This window comes from Hemiscyllium ocellatum, chromosome 25, assembly GCF_020745735.1.
Source record: "Hemiscyllium ocellatum isolate sHemOce1 chromosome 25, sHemOce1.pat.X.cur, whole genome shotgun sequence".
Classification (NCBI taxonomy): Eukaryota; Metazoa; Chordata; class Chondrichthyes; order Orectolobiformes; family Hemiscylliidae; genus Hemiscyllium; species Hemiscyllium ocellatum.
Genome location: NC_083425.1, coordinates 46,844,977 through 46,867,462, shown reverse-complemented (window position 1 = coordinate 46,867,462; position 22,486 = coordinate 46,844,977). Strand labels below are relative to the sequence as shown.

Genomic DNA, 22,486 nt, shown 5'->3' with positions numbered 1-22,486 from the left:
GGTCGCCACTGATGATGTTACCTAGCCGGGTAATGAAGCGTCTGGATATCAAACCTACAGCTCAGCGAGCAAACCTACACCCTAAACCTCAACCTGAGCTACAAACCTTCACAAAACTTGCATCTTTTTAAATGGTTTCAAAAAACAGTTATCTTGTTTTTTGGATTTCTAGTTTACCAGAGCCAGAATAATCTTAAAACAAAAGTGAAATAATTTTTCTTTAATGTTTAGTTATCTTTATGAGATTATAATCTCTTTCAGATACAAAATAAATATATCTTGTATTAGAGAATAGGAACAGGATTAAACTGTCCTTGCCCCTACTCTGGAAATATATAATCTATTTAGCATGATATCTGCACCTAATTGCATAAACACATGGTTAAAATGTTTAGTTATATGATGCTAAGATAGTGTGATACCTGTATTCTAGTCTGTATAGACTTTGAGTATTGCTGGAAAAGGAAGACATATTTTAGAATTTAACTTTTAAATTAGGCAAATTTTCTTTGATTGCTCAGGGTATTGCTGCTAACTGTCAATCAACATTAACTGGTGCATTTTCTACAGCAATGCCTTGACCAATCAGGGGCTACTTACCAACTAATCAACACTCTCCTTTCATCTGTTGGTTTGCCCTTGAATTGGTATTCTTGCAAACTGTCCAGGTGAGCATGAGATAAAAAGTTATGGCAATATGTGCCTTTTTGTTTCAGTAATAGTCAAACCATTTTAAAATAATCTTGGTGCTCCTTAAATTGAGTACATGGTTAATCAGTAGATAGCAAGCAGAACATACAAGAAGAAAATCGGCTTCCACCTTTCATTGCTGAAACATCAATATTCATCTCCATTCTATCTTGACATTAACTGTCACCCTCTATATTTATGGATCAAACAATCACTTCAGTTCCTTGTGAATGTATTGCTTTATTCAGTTACAATGGGCGTGAAATCCTATGACACTGCAGCCTCCTCCTGGTATCATACTCTTCAGAAGATATTGAAAACCATGGTTTTCCATTGGACTGGTTCATTATGTGCTTGGCAAAATGGTTCTCCATTGCCCTCTGCAGAATGGCTGAACAGGAGTCTCCCCCACTCTGACATCGGGCTACATTATCCTACCTCTAGTGGGATTATAACCATCCTTTTTTTTAACATTTATGAATGGATCTTCCCATGGCAATGAAATGCTCAAGTGGGGCTTAAACCCAGAGCTGTTGCCTAAGAGGCAACATCACCACCACTGTGCTAGAACACTTCCTGCATTTAAATGTAGCCAAGTAAAAATGAGAACTGAATTTCTTATGAATACAGAAACTAACTTAAAGCTAAAAGTGAGAGAAAGTAATGAGACTATAGTCCACAGCTGTTGAAACAGGTGTTGAAAATTGAAACAAATGAATAAAATCCCCAATCATTATTCAAACCCCGAGTTATTATTTTGAGATGCCTTTGTTGAAATTGTTCAGAAACAAATTTGAATAAATATTTGGAGAGAAAAAAATGAAAAACAGATTAAACATTTCTCCCTGGTAAAAACTTAAATTAAACTTAATTTGGAGAACAAAAGGATATACCATAAGTGTGTCATGTTTTTATGAACACATAAATAAAGTAAAATTAAATCTCAAGGTCCAATGATGACCCTAACATTATTTTTTTTAAATCACGTTAGTCAAATTGTTAGATAGTGAATTCCATAAATTAATTAATCCAGTTCTGAAATAATTGTTCCTTACATTATAATTACATTGAACAGTCTTTCATTTTGTAGTCCTGTTTGACGAAATGTTTAAATTTGACCCAAGCAATATATCCACATCCATCTCACCAATCCGTTGCTAAGGACACTAAGAATGAGCGTTCAATGTGATCGCTCTTCCAAGCTACAGAACGGATGTCTGTCACCTCAACAGGGGAATTATAAATATTAATTTAATATTAACTCACTACAGCTTACTGAGTACAAGAAATATGTTTACTATTGTCTTCCGCAGTGTACCTTAACCTCAATCTCAGACTTCTAGTTTTACATTTCCTGCAGTGGGCACAGTCGTGAGCTTTTTGTGCAGTCATTGGTGGGGATTCACTTCTGTTGGAGTTGAAGTGAGACTATGTCACACTCATCTGGCTTGAAATCCATAAGAAATGACCAGCAATAAAAAATTCGTCACAAAATTGAGTCTGAGACCTTGAAGCTGATTAGCCTTAAAACTCAATTGCTTCTGTTACTATTTTAATTCTAACTTCTTGAATCGACAATGGGGTCAAGTTTTATAGGGGCAGACAGAAAAATAGAGCCAAGACCATGGTTCACCTCAATCAGGACCTCATCAAATGGCAGAACTGGTGTGAGGGGCTGAATGGCTTACTTTTCTACTTTACATTCCTCTATGTACATATGGTTTAGATGGAGCTTTTCTGCAGCAACTTGAATAATTTAGTTATATTTCCTTCCAAATAGGAATATTTTGTAATGGAAGCTTTGACCAATTTGTCTGCTGGCCAGAATCACTCCCAGGAAATGTATCTGAACCTTGCCCCTGGTATCTCCCTTGGATTACACCAGGTAAGCTTCAAATAAATTCTCTTTAATTTCTACAAATTTCATACCCTTGAACCAGCATCTGAGAAGAGGAAATATTTCTGACTTTTATTCCCTTTTGTTTCCCACTGAACTCTCTGCCAATTGTAGGCAATGTATCTTGAGACAACAAACTGTTGTTCTTTATCAGTCAGGCAAGATTCACAAAGCAGCTTGCTGACAACAGTGTATTTAATTTTCTCCTCTCTCTGAGTAAGAGAGCCACGACCTGCCTTTAAACTTACCCCCAGAAATGCTCCATAAATCACGTCTTCAACAGAAGATATAATTCACATTCCCCATCTTATCCCTGCTTCCAGTGGAGTATAAATTGCTGTTCTCTTTGAGATTTGGTCGTTCTTTGTTCATAGAATCCCTACAATGGGGAAAAAGGCCATTTGGCCGAACAAGTACATACTGACCCTCTGAAGAGTAACCCACCCAGACCCATCCTCTACCCTAATATTTTACATTTATCCCTGACTAATGCACCCAACCTACACATCCCTGAACACCATGGGCATTTAGCATTTTTAGACTGTAGGAGGAAACCAGAGCACCTGGAGAAAACCCATGCAGATACAGGGAGAATGTGCAAACTCCACACAAACAGTCACCCAAAGCTGGAATCGAATCCAAGCCCCTGGCAATGTGACGCAACAGTGTTAACCATTGAGCCACAATGCAGGTCTTACAATTCTGTCCAGATAAATGCAAGATGAAAATATACAAAACCTAGAGGGAACAGGATTAAGCCACTGAGTGCTTTGAGCTTGTTTGCCATTCAATAAAGTCACAGCTTCTCTGGCTCTAACCTCAACTCCACATTTCTGAATACCTTTGATAACATTTCATTTTCTTGGTACAATAACATTCAGCAGGAATCGGATTATGCTGAAACTTCTGCAGAAATGCTCCAAAATTCGATATCAGTGAACTGACTGCTTTTATGAGATTGACTGATTGTAGAATTGATTACAATGAAAGGCAGCTATAAAACTTGCCTGTGCGCACTGGTGTAAACTGTACTCATACTGAGCATGTCTTAGCAAGAGGTAAGGCAACCACAGATTTCTCCATCAGTCATGCTGTGTCCCACTTCTCAGTGCCTGCCCACTATTCCTTGCAACTCAGATTTACATTCGCTATCTGAAGTACCAGCAGACCAGGAAGTGTCCTGGCTCCACCTAGGCAACAGTATCCCAGCATCTCAAATTTTCTTTCCAGAGGTCAATTGTTCGCAAAGGTCAAACTCATCCTTCTTAAACGGAGTTAAGGCTCTGTTTCTGACACTCTTCAGTGATCCTGAACTTTGAGTCCAGCTTTTCAAAGTCAGTAAAGAAGATTAAACATCCAGCCTTTGCCCCTCAAGCAGGAGATGGCTTAGTGGTATTTTCACTAGACTATTAATCCAGAGTCCCAGTTAGTATTTGGGTGACCTGGGTTCAGATCCCACCATGGCAAGTGATAAAGTTTTACTTCAATTGTAATCTGGAAATAGAGTCTAATGATGACCATGAAACTATTGTCAATTGTCAGGAAAACACATCTGATTCACTAATGTCCTTTAGGGAAGGAAATCTGCCATCGTTTCCTGGTCTGGCCTATGTGTGACTGCAGACCCACATGTGATTGACTCTTAACTGCCCTCTGGGAAGTCAGGAATGGGCAACAAATGCTGGCCCAGCCAGTGATGCCCACATCCTGTGGATGAATAAAAGGTCTCCTCACCCTCCCTAAAGTTCCAATGTGCCTTAACCCAAAATCATGCCATCTCTGAGCATCTCCCCCCACCACCTTACCCATTTCCACCAATGGACCCTTGTATCCTCATTGCCACACTCTGGTTCTTTACCCATACCAGTGCAGCGTCATACTCTCCATATCAACCTGTGATCTTCCCCCTTAACCTCCATTACCAACTTACACCACTTCACTCAACCATCAACAATTTTTTAGACCCTTCATTCCCTACCAATGCCCATGGCCCCTCATGCACTCCTCGCCAATCTACCCAGTTCTATGGCCCTTTATAGTGCCATCCAAACTTAGGGCTAACACGTGCACCCTACCCAACATTTCCCCACATTTAAAACTTTATAAGCACTCCGAGCTTTCAAACAAACTGAACTGACCGACATCCCAATATAGTAATATTAAGTCATGAAATTACCAATCCATTAATGATCATGGCTTTTGGTCACAGACAGAGAGAACTGGCAAGCTGATTTTTCTTTTAAACAATAAGGAGTTTTCTCAACAATTAAAAGGCCATAATATTTAATAAAGGTCCCATAAAATCTTGACCGTTTCAGTGAGTGTAGCCTCTTTTTATGCACATTCAAGTCTATGTTGAACTAACTCAAAAGCATTTGACTTTTCCTTGAGGGTAACTTATATTTCCCAAAGATAACTTTAACATTTTCCAAATGTATCCCTCATTCAAAATAGTATCCTGAAAGGGAAAAGCCAAGCACCCTCTGGGTTAGTTTAACATTAACATGCATAAAAATTGGATTAACTCATTGAAACAGTCAAGCTTCCAAGACTAATGTCAAGTTGTCAAGTTATTTAAATCTTCTGGTCTTCCAAGTTTTGAGTAACCTTCTCAAGTTTAAAAAAAAATCACTGCATGCTATTTGACTCTACCTATCAACCTAAGTAATCATGAGTAAAGTCATGACCTAATACAGTGTAGTGCCTGTCAATTCAGAATTTCCAACTGGTTCTAATGCCTTTAACGTGGGGAAATGAATACAAATGCTTGTTTTATAAGGAATAAAGTAGTTGAGGAAAAAAAAATTTGTGAAGGGATTTTTATGAATGATCATTTATTTGAAACAGTTCATAAATCAATATAGACTTAGAACTTTGTCTTATTTCATCTCTGCATTGGCCCCGAGGTCTACCATGGTGGATACAAGGTGAGTTGGAATGGCAGGTATAAGGGCATAATGTGGTTGGAGGGGTGCACAAGTTAACATAAATTGGCATGATGCCATAAAGAGCCATTGGTTTAGATAGACAAGCATAGCTCATCAGAGCTCTGGCAGCTTCATATGAAAATTCTAAACCCATGAACCATTTTCAGGACATTCCCCTAGTGAAAACTGGATCTGACTGACTTGATTTTAGCATGTGCAGTTTCCTCCATGAACCATAGATCTGCAAAGTACACACCACCTCCTTTGCCCCCATTGAAAACGATATGTGTCAGTTTCAGGTGTTAAGACTTCTGGCATTGAAATACAATGCTATTTTCACTAAAGCCAGAGACCCTCTCCATCTTTGCCATTTCCAGACCACAGCAAGGGGAAGTTTTGCTTGCAGCAAATGTTCTTTGTTTGTAATAGGTACCAAACATCTGAGCGAATGCAGATGTACATTGAGTGCAAGGCATTTGATCAGTGGGATGTTAGGTGAGTGGGAAAGAAGCCATTTCTTTGTTTGTGGTCAGAGAAGGCCTGACCTACCCCCTGCTCCTCTGTTCTATGGATATGTAAAATTGATAGACAGGAAAGGAGTAGTTGGTACATCAAGTCTGCTTCCCTCTCCAAGATGACCGCAGCAGTAGACTGGATACATCCCAACATCTAGCCCCCACCAACCCTTCTCTCATAGCCAAATAATATCCTGGAAAATCAAGGATAAATTCCCTGAAAATATGCTGTAGAAATTTTTGCTTCCCTCCCAGGAGTTGGGTCTTCTTTAAAATCTTCATACTGTAATGCTGTCTGTTTATCTATCAAAGAATCCCTATGGTGTGAAAGCAGGCCATTTAGCCCATCCAATCTACGCTTAATCCCCACAGAGCATCCCACCCTGAACCACACCTCCCCACCCCCCACCTCTGTCCCTGTAACCCTGCATTTCCCATGGTTAATCCACGTAGCCTATACATCCCTGGACACTATGGGCAATTTAGCGTGGCCAATCCACCTAACTTGCACATCGTTTGGATTGTGGGAGGAATCCAGAGCACCCGAAGGAAACACATGCAGAGAATGTACAAATTCCACAGAGAGAATCACGTGAGGTTGGAATTGGTCCCAGGTCCTTGGTGTTTTAACATGGCAATGCTAACCACTGACTAACTGTGCTGCCAGACCTCCTGTCTAAAGTCTGCAAATTCCTAAAGTTCAACTTTGTTGTCTCCAATCTACTTCATTGCAGGGTCTTTCCATGCAGGAAGCATAGGAATGGTCTACAGGTATTGCCTGGATAATGGTAGTTGGATGACCATCTCAAATTCTACTGAAGTCTGGCGGGATTATTCTGAATGTTCTAAAGGCAGCCAGGATTTCCAGAAGAAGGTAAACCATCAGGATGCTTGTAAATTTTGTTCATTTTGTAAATTGCAAATATTGCCACAGCCATAAATTGTGGGCAACACAGTGGCACAGTGGTTAGCACTGCTGCCTCACAGCTCCAGTGACCCGGGTTCAATTCCTGCCTCAGGCGACTGACTGTGGAGTTTGCACATTCTCCCTGTGTCTGCGTGGGTTTCCTCCAGGTGCTCCGGTTTCCTCCCACAGTCCAAAGATGTGCAGGTCAGGTGAATTGGCCATGCTAAAATTGCCCGTAGTGCTAGGTAGGGGTATGGGTGGGTTGCACTTCGGCAGGTCGATGTGGACTTATTGGACCGAAGGGCCTGTTTCCACACTGTAAGCAATCAATACTTGGTTTTACCTTGAAACAAAGATTTTTCAATGTACAGACTCCAGACAGTGTTATTGGTTAGTTCAGGATAACCATATTCCAGAAAGGTACAGAGAATCTATAATTCCATTTGGCCTTCATTCTGCCAAAACATTTGAAAATGTTAACCTTGCATTAGGATCTGTATTCAAACAACCAGTGGAGTCTTAGGCACATTAGCTTTAATTTTAAAAATAATGTTCAGGTTTGTTCCTAGTCTCTCTCATGAAGTTATTGACTCATCGTATAAAAGTTCTAATGATGTACTGTTTTGTATATGCTTCTGTCATTGCACTGTTCCTTCACAATTTTGTTCATTGGGTCTTAGCAAATAAAAAGGGCATTAGAAGTTTGGAATTCACTTCCAAAAATAGCCACTATTATTGAATCCATTGTTCATTTTAAAACTGAGATTTGTCAACCTTTGCTATCCAAATATATTAAAGCAATGCTTGCCAAACTATTTTCCAAGGTGATCCTATTTTAATACATGAACACTTACATGATCTCATATGCCAATAAAAACAATACAGCTACAAAGCAGCATACTAAATAAATAATCTTTAAGATTTGATCTCCTGGTTAAAAAAGACTTGTGTGATAAATTGTACATATTGAACATGACCTACAACTGGCAACTTGGAAAGATAATGAAGCAGACTTAGGAATAGACAAATGAACCTATATTAATAGCCGAGCAGAAAAGCAGAGAGAGAAAAAAAAACATGAACTGATAACAGCAAGGGCACTGAAAAATTCTCTGCTACTTTCTCTAAACTTCCAAAAGTACTTATAATGTCAACCATTTACTGAAAAGTCAGATCCATAAATTTTGCTGCTGCTGCACAGTCTGAGTCAACCAGTAAACAACAAAACAAAAGTGAGGACTCCAGATGCTGGAAACTAGAGTCTAGATTAGAGTGGTGCTGGAAAAGCACAGCAGGTCAGGCAGCATCCGAGGATCAAGAAAATCGACGTTTCGGGCAAAAGACCTTCATCAATAAACAACTGGTCTGAGATTTGAAATTTAATGCCTCAAAGATTCAAAGGACATTTCATATCCTATTCCTCCTATCCAGACCAGACATTTTCTCTTTTTACAACTTATTACCTGTGTTCATGCATGTGTTTGATGTCCCATTGTGATTATTTTCAGGGAGTTGGTATAATAAAACTCCCTTTTCTTTCACACAAGAAATCCTTGTAATTGGCTCATTAATTTTGATCCAGTTAATTATATTTTAATTGTAGCTGCGTGCTAAATAAAAAGCATTGACTTTTGGCAAGGAGGTTAGGAGAAGGGGAGCCAACTCCCTTTCCAGGATTGGTTGTAACACTAACATGGCAGAGATTGGGGATGTCTTTTAATGTTTGAAGTTTCTTGAGTTTACTGAACAGATGTACATTGTTGTGCTAATCAACAACATCTTGATTAGTAAGTACATTTTACATGTGTCACATTATATAATGTAAAGGAGTATCTGACATCAAGATAAGGTATTAAATTGCATACATATGATGAATGTAATTTTCTGATAGGTGTTTATGAAACAGGACTTATTTGTGTCCTCAGTATTCTTCAAAATATCATAAAATGATAGGTTTTTGATGCATGCTGCAGGAAGGCAGATTCCTTACCACCAGAGATTTATCTTAAAATTACTCAGGATATCTTCATAAGAACAATGTCTTGATTACCCTCATCTTCTCTCTCACTCTTTTTGACTGATTTGTGCAAGGCATTTTTGTGTCACACAAATGCTTGCCAAGGCCATACCCAACCTTGGCAGGCTAACCACCTGTCCTTGATTTTTCAGTGGCATTACCATTCCTCAGTTCCCAACTATCAACAATTTGGAGATGTCATCTTTGACCAGAAACTGAACTGGACTCAAATTTAAATACCATGTGTACTCAAGCAGGCTAGAGTTTGGGTGTTGTGTAGATTCCTCACAGTCACAATCTCAACCACTGAGAAGGACAAGGGCAGCAGTTTCATTGAAAAAGATCCACTTGCAAGTTCTCTTCCATCTATCACACCATCCTAACTATGATATATTTTTTGTGGCTTTTTCACTGTCACATTTTGAAAATGCTGGAACTTCCCATGTAACAGCATTGTAGGAATATCTTCAATGCAAAGACTGCAGTAACTCAAGCATGGAGCTGAGCAACATGTTCTTAATGGTGAAGTGATAAGTGCTGATTTTTTTTTCCCGGGTGACTGAAAATTAATGTAAAAGTTTGAGTGTTGGCTCTTCACCTCAATTTCTCAATAAACAATTTGAAGGAAAGGTGTACTCTTCCGAAAGTAGGAAGTTGCATTTGTTGTAGCCAATTATTCAGAAAAGGGAAGCACAGCTCATATTGTTCTTAATAATGTCACACTGTTGTTTTACTTTGTTGTATCTTTGCAGGAAGATCAACATGGTTTACTGAAAGCTCTGCAATTGATCTACACTGTGGGTTACTCACTCTCGTTGGCTTCACTCTCGTTGGCTGTGCTGATATTGCTCTGGCTTAGGTTTGTTGTCTGCTCATGTTAAACACTCCTAATTTATAGCTGGAATTAGTCATTCTTAATGTTATTCTAGCTTTATTGTCCTACCTATTGACCCAATTTTGTAAAACAAGGCAAGGGCATTCTGAAATCTTTGAACAGCATAAATGATCAGTATTATGTGAGAACCCTTGCATCAACTTTAAGGTTATTTAAATGGCCATTGGATAGACCTATGGCTAAAAATGGAATAGTGTAGGTTAGATTAGATTCCCTAAGTGTGGAAACAGGCCCTTCGGCCAAACAAGTCCACACAGACCCTCTGAAGAGCAACGCACCCAGACCCATTTCCCTCTGGCTAGTGCAGCTAACACTATGGCCAATTTAGCATGGCCAATTCACCTGACCTGCACATCTTTGGACTGTGGGAGGAAACCAGAGTACCCGGAGGAAACCCACACAGACACAGGGAGAATGTGAAACTCCACAGTCAGTCGTCCAAGGCTGGAATTGAACCTTGGTCCCTGGTGCTGGATAGGCTTCAGATTGGTTTCACAGGTCGGTAAAATATCGAGGGCCGAAGGGGCTGTACTGCACTGTAATGTTCTATGTTCTAACTGGTGATGTAAATCTCCCACCAAAAAAAATGAAAAAACTGTGGGTGCTGAAAATCAGAAACAAACATAGAAATTGCTGGGAAAGCTCAGCAGATCTGGCAGCAGCTGTGGAGAGAAAGCAGAGTTAACATTTCTCATTCTGTGACCCTTCATTAGAATAGTCTCTTCTGTCTAACATAACAATAATACCATTTCTTTCTTAATGGTTTACTGTACAAAGGAAGTAATTAATTGTTTGCATGCTGAAAAGGTCCACATGAAAAGATAACAGAGATGACCATGAGGGAAAATGAGGAAATGGCATAAAACCAAAACTTCTTTCTGAGAATGGGATAAAACTCCATTTGTGTAACAACGTAGTTACATAGCTGCTGGTCTGGATAATATTGCTAATGTGTTTGTAATTCACATATACTGATAATGTGCTATGTAGCACACATGGAGTACATGAAAAGGGGGGTGTTATGTATAATTTATCAAAATGAATTGGGAACCTAAAATCTCTTTTCCAAAAATAACATCTCTGTTCTTAATTGAGCGCATAAAATACTCATCGTGATGACCAAATCAGAAATAGATTTGATATGCAAAAACTATGTACCTCTTTGGTGAAATAACATAAAATCAATCCCATTTTGCTGCTCCCTCCTCTGTTACTCTGGATTAAATATTGATCTATTTGAATATTTCATATTAAGTAGTAATCTAATGGCAAAGCATTCTGTTCATCTGCTCTACCTTTCTGAAATCAACGACAATCCATTTCACGTTTACCAAAGCTTCTACTCTTCCTTTTGAAAGAATTGGCTATTTTCTTCTCTTTCGGCTGCCTGTGAGGCCATCTTAAAAAAAAAGTCTTCTTCTGAAAGTCCACACATGTAGAATCTACTGAATCTCTTTCATATATCCAGTTTCTTCCACAAATTGCACTAAATTTATCAAACCAATCTCTGTTGGCTGCCACTTATTATCTCCCAAAGCTGTCTGTTTCGCTCTTTACTTAATGGTTTTTTGCACTTTGCCGCAACTAAATTATGCTTCTGACACTTTTCCAACAAAAATGTTAGATTAGTTAACCTTTGAGTCTCATTCAGAAGGATTGAAAATTGTGACCTTTGGTTCTGTTAGCTCCCCTCTGCCCTCCATTAACAGGATTGTGTTAATGCTACCAGCATCCAATGACATCTTGGTTAATGATTTCAGACAATTCCCTTTACACAGTGACCTCCAAAAATGATTACAAGTCCATCTTCCTCATCCAACTTCACTTGTATAAACCGATATTAAATATTTATATTCCACTGGTTCTGTATTCACAAGTAGATTGCCCATTCATCATCATTTAATCATCCCTTTTCGTTGTTAAATGCTATTGAAAACCTACACTTTTATTTTTGGTTCTCTGTTGGCCATTTCCTTCTTCGCTTTTCATTCTGTTAAGCTCATTTTTACCCATGGCACTATTTTCTATATTCCTCACAAGTTTATTATTTCAAACATCACGTTTTTATTTCACTTAATTTTAATGTCCTATTTCATCTTTGAAGCTCTCATCTTTGAGGCCTTCCCTTTTTATCTAGTAGGTATCTATTTTACAATCTACAAGCCCATGTCAAGTATTTCCCACTGTTAATTCGTTATCTACGTTTGATACTTTCTGTCATTAGTTTGAGGTAGATTGCATCTTACCTCTTCAATCTTTGACTTTACCCAGTCAATGCCCTGACCTTTGAGTCTTCATTGCACATTACGTCTCTTCACTGGTCCTTCTAATCCTTAAAAGCGATTTCTTATAGCTTTAGCAATATTCCAGAACCAAATTATGTTTCTGCCACTTTTTGAGGTGAGGCATAGAGGGTATTATTGCTGGACAATTAATCCAGAGATGCAGGTAATGTTCTGGGGAGCTGGGTTTGAATGGTAGAATTTGAGTTCAATAAAAATCTGGTTTTAAAAGTGTAATAATGGCCGATTGTTATCATTGCTGAACTGTTAATCCAGAGACCCAGAAAATGTTCAAGGGATCCGGGTTTGAGTCCTGCAGCAGCAGATGGAATTTGAATTCCATAAATGTCTGGAAACAAGAGTCTAATGGTGACCATTCAATTATCCAGCAGAACCTATGTGGTTTACAAAGATGCTTTCAGGAAGGAAACTGCCATCATACTTGGTCTTGACTCCAGACTCTGCAATGTGGTTGACTCTCAAGTGCCATCAGGGCAATTAGGGATGAGTACTGAATGCTGACCCCTGCAATGACGCCCACATCCTCTGAATGATTTTAAAAGAACTCTGGACTATATAAAATAATCGATATTTTCCTTGTTGAGCATAAAATATTTTATCCAGGAAAATCCACATGTGGGTTCGCACTGGATTCAAGTCAAACTCCCCACTCCCCTTCCCAAAAAAACCTGTTTACACCAGGCTTTCATCAAGGCTTGTATTTTGAGGAAGTGAAATAGTTCCAAATATGTTCTAATAACAGAAAGTTTGAACTGTACAGAGCTTTAGCTGTGACAATTATGTACAACAGCGACCACAGCCAAAATCTTACTCTATATGTCTATGTTAATGAACCTATTAGTGTTACAGCACAACAGTAAAATTCGGAATAAGACATTGGAAGAATTTCCATGAGAATGCTTGTTTCTCCCATTTGTATTGAAGCTTCAATTTTATCCAGATTATATGGAGTTGCAAGAAAGTTCTGGTAGCTGTATTTGGTTTATCCACCCTGGGTTTTTTTTGTAGGAAGCTGCATTGTACTCGAAACTACATCCATGTGAATTTATTTGCTTCCTTTATTTTGCGAGCAATTGCTGTCCTCGTTAAAGACATGTTCCTGAATAATACTTACTCCAAACGCCCGAATGATGAAACAGGATGGAAGTCATTTTTTGACACCAAGGTAAGTTTGATATCCTTTATCTTCTGTGACAGAGCTTTAAACTATCTTAGAGCAAATATATCACTGTCATGAGTGTATGTCTCTCCTTTGTTGTAAGCAACACATCTCTTCGTCTCTTCCTGTCTATTTCTCCTTTCTTTTCACTGATGCCATTACCAAACTAATCCAAGTGAATTTGAAATGAATGATTCTACAACCAATGAGTTCTGGATGTAGGTTTGCTCACTGAGCTGGAAGGTTCACATTCAGACATTTTGTCACCATACTAAGTAACATCTTTAGTGAGCCTCCGGACGAAGCACTGCTGATGTTTCCTGCTTTCTACTTATACGGTTGGGTTTCTTTGGGTTGGTGATGTCATTTCCTGTGGTGACATCATTTCTGTTCTTTTTTTCAGGGGTGGTAAATGGGGTCCAAGTCAATTTGTTAGTTGATAGACTTCCGGTTGGAATGCCATGCTTCTAGGAATTCTCATGCATGTCTCTGTTTGGCTTGTCCTAGGATGGATGTGTTGTCCCTGTCGAAGTGGTGTCCTTCCTCATCTCTATGTAAAGATACTAGTGAGAGAGGGTTATGTTGTTTAGCGGCTAGTTGATGTTCATGTATCCTGGTGACCAATTTTCTGCCTGTTTATCCAATGTAGTGTTTGTTACAGTTCTTGCAGGTATTTTGTAAATGACATTAGTTTTGCTTATTGCCTGTATCGGGTCTTTCAAGTTCAATAGGTGCTGTTTTAATGTGTTGGTGGGTTTGTGGGCTACCATGATGCCAATGGGTCTGAATATTCTGGCAGTCATTTCTGAGATGTCTTGGATGTAGGGGAGAGTGGCTAGGGTTTCTGGATATGTTTTGTCTGCTTGTTTGGGTTTGTTGCTGAGAAATCAGCAAACTATGTCCATTAGGTTCATCACCATAGGAAATTACATCACCAACCCAAAGAAATTCAAACATATAAACAGAAAGCAAAAAAAAAATCAGTGCTTCGTCCAGAGGCTCCCTGAAGATGTTACTTAGTATGCTGACGAAATCTCTGAAAATGAACCTTCCAGCTCTGCGAGCAAACCTACTTCCAGAATCTCAACATGAGCTACAAATCTTCTCAAAACTCACGAACAATCAATGAGTGATATTTGGATCCCGTGATTGATCTTGACACAGGAAATGGTTATTTAGAGAATACTATTTTCCCCAAGACAAGGTTATGTGATGGCTGAATCATTTGGATATACTTACTATTGCACCCCATTATATATGCTTAACAAGTTTAGTGCTATAGGTTTTCCATATGGCCTTGCTATGTATTGTAAACAAGATACAATCATGGTACCGTTATGATATAGAATCATAAAATCTCTACAGTGTGGATACAGGCCATTTGGCCTAACAAGTTCAAAGAGAAACCCACCCACACCCATTCTCCTACCTATTACTCAACACTTATTCCTGACTAATGCATCTAACCCACACATTGCTGAACACTTCAGACAATCTAACATAGCCATCCATCACCTGACCTGCACATTTTTGGACTGAGAGGAAACTGAAGCACCCAGAGGAAACACAGGCAGACACGGGGAGAACGTGCAAACTTCACACACAGTCACCCAAGGCAGGAATCGAACGCTGGTCCTTGGAGCTGTGAGGCAGCAATGCTAACCACTGAACCACCATGCCGTGAACCATGAGAATCCAAATGTTTCACTCCTTTGCATCTAATAATGGGAAGGTATGTTCCATTCTTCAAGAACTCTTTTGTGTTATTAATTCAGTGAATGAGGGCTTCTCTGACTGGTCCAGCACACAATGCTATTAAAGAGGGAGTTCCAGGATTCTAACACAGTGACAATGACTAAAACACTTAGTAGAAGACTCATGCCACTCCATCCATTCCACCCAAGAATTCCTGAAGACCATCAAAGACACTAAGATAGATGAGGATGAAATAATGGTCTCCTTTGATGTAACAGCCCTATTCACATTCATCAACATTAACCTGGCCAAGGAAACACTGACTACACTATTTGAAGAACAAAAGACACATACACCAAACACCACCAACTTCATCAGCAAGAACAATATCGTCAGGCTAGTGGACCTATGCCTTACTGTTGAAAATGTGTTGCTGGTTAAAGCATAGCAGGTCAGGCAGCATCCAAGGAATAGGAAATTCAACGTTTCGGGCATAAGCCCTTCATCAGGAATGCCTTACCACCCAATTCACCTTCAACAACAAAACCTCCAGACAAACCAATAGAACACCCATAGGATCTCCGATATCAGAGTTCTTAGCAAAGGCAGTAATGCAGAGACTCAAACAGCTCTGCTAACTATCCAACCCAAACTTTGGGTCCGCTACATGGATGACACCTTTGTCATCACTAAATCAAACAAATTAGAGGAAACCTTCAAGACCATCAACAACACCCTTCCTGGCATAAAATTCACTAAAGAGGAGGAAAACAACAATAAACTGCTATTCTGAGATGTCACAGTAGAATGAACAACCAATGGGGAACTTCAAACCAGCGTCTACAGGAAAACAAAACATACGGATGAAATACTGAATACAGAAGCAATCATCCCAACACCCACAAACGGAGCTGCATTAGAACATTATTTGAACGAGCCACCACATATCACAGCATAGAGGACCTACACAGAGCAGAGGAAATTTACTTATGCAGTGTTTTCAAAAACAACAGGTATCCAATGAATACAGTCCACCAATTTCTCAACAACAAACCCAAATAAGCAGACAAAACACATCCAGAAACCTTAGCCACTCTCCCCTACATCAAAGACATCTTGGAAATGACTGCCAGATGATTCAGACCCATTGGCATCATGGTAGCCCACAAACCCACCAACACACTAAAACGGCAGCTTGAAAGACCCAATACAGACATCAAGCAAAACTGATGTCATTTCAAAAATACCTTGCAAGAATTGAACAAACACTATATTGGACAAACAGGCAGAAAACTAGCCACCAAGTACATGAACGTCAATTAGCCACAAAAAGACATGACTCACTCTCACTAGTATCTTTACATAGAGATGAGGAAGGACACCACTTCGACTGGGACAACACATCCATCCTAGGACAAGCCAAACAGAGACACGCATGAGAATTCCTAGACGTATGGCATTCCAACCGGAACTCTATCAACAAACACATTAACTTGGATCCTATTTACCATCCCCTGAGAAAAAGAGCAGGAAATGACCTCACTTCCAGAAATGACATCTTCAACCCAAGGACACCTAAATAAAAAGCAGGCCATTCCACTAGTGCTTCACTGGAGGCTCACTGACGTAACCTAGTATGGTGACGAAACATCTGAAAATGAACTTTCCAGCTCAGCAAGCGAACTTACATCAAGTATATTTCCAACTCAGGATGGTGAGTGGCTTTGAGAGAAAACGACAGGTGGTACTGTCCCCATGCACTATTCATCAAGGTGGTAATGGCTGTAGGTTTGGAAGGTGTTGTCTAAGAACCCTTCGTGAATTTCTGCGATGCGCGTAGTAGATAGTACACACTATCGTTACTGTACATCAGTGGTAGAGGGACTGAATGTTTATGGAAGTGATATCAACCAAGTGGGTTGCTTTGGTCAGGATAATGTTGAACTTCTTGAATGTTGAAGGGACTGCACCCATCCAGGCAAGGGGGACTATTCGATCATACGCCTGACTTGTGCCTAAAAGATCATTATCAAAGTTTGAGGGAATCAGGAATTGATTTACTCAGTACATTTGTTAAAACAAAGCAAGACAACATGATGGGTCAGTGGTTAGCACTGCTGCCTCACAGCACCAGGGACCTGGGTTCAATTCCAACCTCTGGTGACTGTCTGTGTGGAGTTTACGCATTCTCCCTGTGGCTGCATGGGTTTTCTCCGAGTGCTCTGGTTTCTTCCCACAGTCCACAAATGTGCAGGTGATGTGGATTGGCTATGTTAAATTGCTCGAGGAGAAAGTGAGGACTGCAGATGCTGGAGATCAGAGCTGAAAATGTGTTGCTGGAAAAGCGCAGCAGGTCAGGCAGCATCCAAGGAGCAGGAGAATCCTGAGGAAGGGCTCATGCCCAAAACATTGATTCTCCTGCTCCTTGGATGCTACCTGACCTGCTGCGCATTTTCAGCTATGTTAAATTGCTCATAGTGTCCAGGGATGTGTAGGTTAGGTGGACTAGCCATGGGAAATGTAGGGTTACAGGGATAGGATGGGTTTGGGTGAGATGCTCTTCAGATGGTCTGAGTGGACTCGATGGGCTGAGTGGCCTGCTTCCACACTGTAGAGATTCTATGAAAGCATTAAAGAGCAGAGTAATGTTGTTCATAAGAGCTCTGCAAGTTGCTATCCATTTAGATCAAGCAATCTATATAACCTATAACATTTTATGTCTGACATCTGAAATCACTGAACCATTACCCCCTCTATTCATAGGGTTTGAGCACAGATTTCTTAATATGGAAAATTAAATATACTGGCAGCACTATTAGAATTCTATTGTACTGTAGGAAGACAACAGCATGACAGCACAATCACTGAGTTTCCGGAAAATTTGTGGATCCAGAAATTACTACTACTAGTTGGGTCCTCATAAATAAAGTGAGCCAGTACAAAAACAGCAGCAAATTGAATCTGGTGTTTTACCATCCCATTGTAAAAGACGTTGAAGAGTCGACATTCTGCTTGCAGGTTTCAAATGGATGTAAGATGGCACAGGTTTGCATGCACTATTTTGTCGGAGCTAACTTCTTCTGGCTTCTGGTGGAAGGAATTTATCTTCACAAAATGATCGTCCTTGCTGTCCTTTCAGAGAAAAGGTTGTTTAAGCAATATGCCCTGGTAGGATGGGGTAAGTGACTCAAACGTTCAAAACATATTCACTGTTTTAAAAACTAATCATCTTGTTTTTATTTTGATGGATGTGTGTATTGATAACTTCAACTGAGCATCCAGGAAAAGGCAATCTACCCCATTCCCATGTGCTTGGTATAAATGTTGAGAACTGCTGAAAAGGACATCGGCAGTGCAAAGTTTTAACCTTCGTTTAGTGGTAGATCTCTGGTTAAGTCCAAGTCCACTCCAGAGAATGGAGCATTTAGGTCCAGGTTCTCACTGCAGCACCCAAGAAGTGCTGACTTTGGAAGTTGATATTTTGGATGAGGCACCATTTACCTTCTTGCAAATGTGGGACCCCAGTGTCAACTCAGAGGCACTGTTTTCAGGAAAAGCAGGAGAGCTGTCCACTGAATGCTATCCATTAGGTATCTGTCATCAGTAGCACTGGTCATTATTTTGTTGCTAATTCTGGGATCTCACTGTGAATTCGCTGCCATGTTTGCAAACAACAGTGACTTTTTTTTTAAAGTGCTTGTCGTGCTACATTGTGCAATGTCACAATATCAAGTAACATTCCTTGACTTTTCCCTAATGTTTGATTATCCCTGCAGAAACATGTTTGACTACCCTGACAGCAACTGGAGTTCATTCCTTTTCAAGTGATAATCTTGTCAAAGAACAAACAGCAATATAGCACAGGAAGAGGCCTTTCAGCCCTCCAAGCATGCACTGACGCATTTTACCCTTCTATACTTACAGGATCTGTACCCCTCTGTTGCCTTCCTATTCATGCATTCATCCAGATGTTTCTTGAATGTTGTTATCGTGTCTGCTTTTACCACTTTCTCTGACAGCGCGTTCCGGGCACTCTCCACCCTTTGTGAGAAAAAGTTGCCGCGCACACCTCTTTTTAAACTCCACACCACCTCCCCCGCCCCAGTAACAGAACCCTCCACCATCAGAGAAAGCCTCATACTTCCCAATCTATCCATGCCATTCACAATCTTTTAAATTTCTTTCAGGTAGCCCTTCAACATCCTGTGTTCTAATCTATCCAACTTTTCTTCATAGTTAAAATCCTCCAATGTCCTGATTAAAATTTTCTGTACCCTTTCCAAAGTATCCACACCCTTCTGGTAGTGTGGTGACCAGAACTGGGCACAGTTGTCACAATGGATATTCTGGTCCTGGTTTATGATCTGATCTTGAACATTGCCAAACTTCTTCACCAATTTACTATTACTGCTCCTATTTAATTTGTCTGTACAAGGTTAGAGAATGAGCTTGAGTGCATTTCTCAATTTCTCTCTTCATGTCTGTTCAATCACCAAGCCTGGTGTTTCTCCCCTTTTAACTATTACCTGCCACCCTTCCTAATAATCCCATCCCAGCCTCAATTCTACTGGAGCCCACCAAGGTTCTAAACAAAGGAAGTCAAAGCTTCAGGGCAGAGGGTATTTAAGAGTAAGCTACTCAGCCTAATTTGCAAGGTTGTTTATACAGCTTTTTTTGATTAAATTTTGAAGGTTTTGGAAAGGGTTTCATCTAATCCATTAATGTGCATTAATCTTCATCAGAGTAGCAATATCTGTTAGTACCAGCAGCTGAAATAAATGCAGACTTATCTTAACTTAGGCCAAGGTGGTATCTGCTCCTGTCTAGTTTTGTGACATCAACAACCTAGGAAATGTTACATTTGGTTCCTATGTTCAAACCATTGAAAAAGACTGTGGAAAGCTAAGACCCAAGTGGTGATCTTTGCGGCATTCCACTAGCCATAGCCTGACAACTTGAGAATGACCCATTTATTGCTACTTTCTGTTCCCTATCTATTAATTAATTCTTAATCCATAGATTGATGATTCCCAATCTCACTTAATCAAATACTTTACGAAAGTCCAAATTCGTTGTATCCACTGGTTCTCCTTTGTTAGCTACATCCTCAAAAAAAAACTCCAATGTGTTTGTTCAGACTTCGTCCTCCTTTGTTAAATTCTCATATGATTTCTATCCTTAGTTTTTTTGGAAATTTTGTAAGCTTTCACCTAGGGCTTTTGTCTTGTAATTGGAGGGCTGGTTCAATTCTGACCTGCTCCAGAGTTGTAAAATGGACAGGATGATTAGAAAATATCAAAAAGCTTTTTATTTTGTTCTAATGCAATCTTTAACTTCCTGTATAAGCCATGGTTGACTCACCTTTTCTCTTAGATTTTTTTGTGCCACAAATTCTCTTGTTTAGGTTTAAGATCCTAGCTGGCCCTCCAACATATTTGTTTTTAGAATCCCTACAGTGTGGAAACAGTCCGTTCGACTCATACAAGTCCACACCAACCCTTCAAAGTACATCCCCCACCCTTTCCCTGTAACACTACATTTCCCTAATGCACTTAACCTACCCATCCCTGAACACTAGGGACAAGTTACCATGGCCGATTCACTTAACTTGCACATCATTGGACTGTGGGAGGAAACCAGAGCACCCAAAGGAAACCCACTCAGACACTGGCAGAATGTACAAACTCCACACAGACAGTTTGGATGGAATCAAACCTGGTCCCTGGTGCTGTGAGGCAGTAGTGCTAACCACTGAGTCTATATTATGTGAGAAACAATCTTATATATATTCTAGCAATTCATCCTCTACAACATTGTAGACTGGATAGACATAATTAGCTCAATCAGTCTTAATCTAATCTAAATTCGCCAACAGTCCTTAGACAACACCTTCCAAGTCCATGATTACTTCTATCTAACAAGTCAAGAGAAGCAGAAACATGGGAACACCTCCACCTCCAAGCCTCTCATTATTGGAACATGGAAATACAGAGGAAAAGTGATCATCTGAACGAGATGCGTGGGCACTATTTTGTTCGGATAATTGATTATTCGGTTAATTGATTCAATGCCTCTCCTCTGGGGCTTGGAGTGTTCTGAAGTCTCCTTTTTCCTTGCTTTGCCTGTCTTGCTCCCTCTCTCTGTCTCAGAGTTTGTTTCTGAGCAGACACACACTTGTGTATAAGGGACCTGCAGCGTTGCTGAAGCCTTCCCCACCCACCCCCCCAACTCCGAATCAGTTCATTGGGATTAACACACAGCCAGCATTTGCTAAGTCCACTCCCCATTTAGGAAACTAGGCAGCAGCACACTGTGTGCGAGCCCCTGCACCCCCCCATCCACCCACACTGCCCCGCCCAACTCCCCAAACCCCACCCCTATCAGATTTCCCCCACTCCACCCTCCCCGTCCAACCCTCCCAACCCTGCCCCCATCCACCCCATTCTCACCCCCCAACCCAGTTCCCCATCTGACGCCCCCGCAATCCCACCCACCCCGTCCAATTCATCCCCCCATTCGACTCCCCCCAACCCTGTCCCTCGTCCGACTGTTCCCCGTCTGATCACTCCCCTGTCCGAATCCCCCACCCTCCATCCAAATCACTCCCAGTCCGACCGTCCCCAACCACATCCAGCCCTGTCCCACATCTGACCCCACCCAACCCTGTCCCCAGTCCAACCCACCCCCATCCGTGCCACCAACCCTGCACAGTCCACCCCATCCCTGTCTGACCCCAACCCCATTCAACTCACTCCCCGTCTGATCCCTCCTCCCCCAACCCTGTCCAACTGCGGCACCCATTCTGCACCTGAAACTCGTCCAACCACGCCCCCATCCACCCCTGCCCCCACCCCAGAGAGAGAAAGAGAGAGAGAGAGGGAGAGAGAGAGAGAGGTCATTTGGAGACAGTGCCTGGACTCCTATCAATGTCCAGGACTGTTCTCAGCAGCCTTTCAGTAAGCCAAGTTCATTTTTAAATCATTGTAAACAAAAGATGCGACCAGTGTTGGAAACACCTCTTTGATGTAATGTTTCTATCTGGACCTTGACATCTCCTTCGGCTAATCCGAAATTCGGATAATTGATGTTCAGATAATCAAAGTTCCTCTGTATATTGCTTTTCCTTCACTGTTGCTGGGTCCAAATCTTGGAATTCTCTCAGGGCATTGTGGGTCAACCCACAGCATGTGGACTGCAGCAGTTCGAGAAGGCTTGTCAAGGGCAGCTAGGGACAGGCAATAGCTACTGGCCTAGCCAGTGATGACTATGCCTCACAATTGAACATTAAAAAACAAGTAGATAATATTACTGTATTACCCTTGCAACATGCATCTCTAATTTCCTGATTTATATTATATCCTGAATTAACACTATTCTTTGGTAGTCTGGAAATAACTCCAACCATCATTGTATACTTTGCTCTCTCTCTCTCTCCGCTCCAACCAAACTAATTCTACTTTTTGATCTTCAGAACTAAGATC

General features: G+C 40.6%; 1 protein-coding gene across 1 annotated transcript in view; it reads left to right on the top strand.

Moving 5' to 3' along the window:
• Positions 1-2,267: 2,267 nt before the first annotated feature.
• LOC132827994 (glucagon-like peptide 2 receptor) overlaps positions 2,268-22,486 on the top strand; it is a 45,158-nt gene continuing 24,939 nt past the window's right edge. The window contains exons 1-6 of the mRNA XM_060844847.1: positions 2,268-2,355; positions 2,471-2,575; positions 6,779-6,903; positions 9,706-9,812; positions 13,160-13,316; positions 18,024-18,183. Of these exons, the coding sequence (XP_060700830.1) occupies positions 2,268-2,355; positions 2,471-2,575; positions 6,779-6,903; positions 9,706-9,812; positions 13,160-13,316; positions 18,024-18,183 (742 nt within the window). The remainder of the gene's footprint in view (positions 2,356-2,470; positions 2,576-6,778; positions 6,904-9,705; positions 9,813-13,159; positions 13,317-18,023; positions 18,184-22,486) is intronic.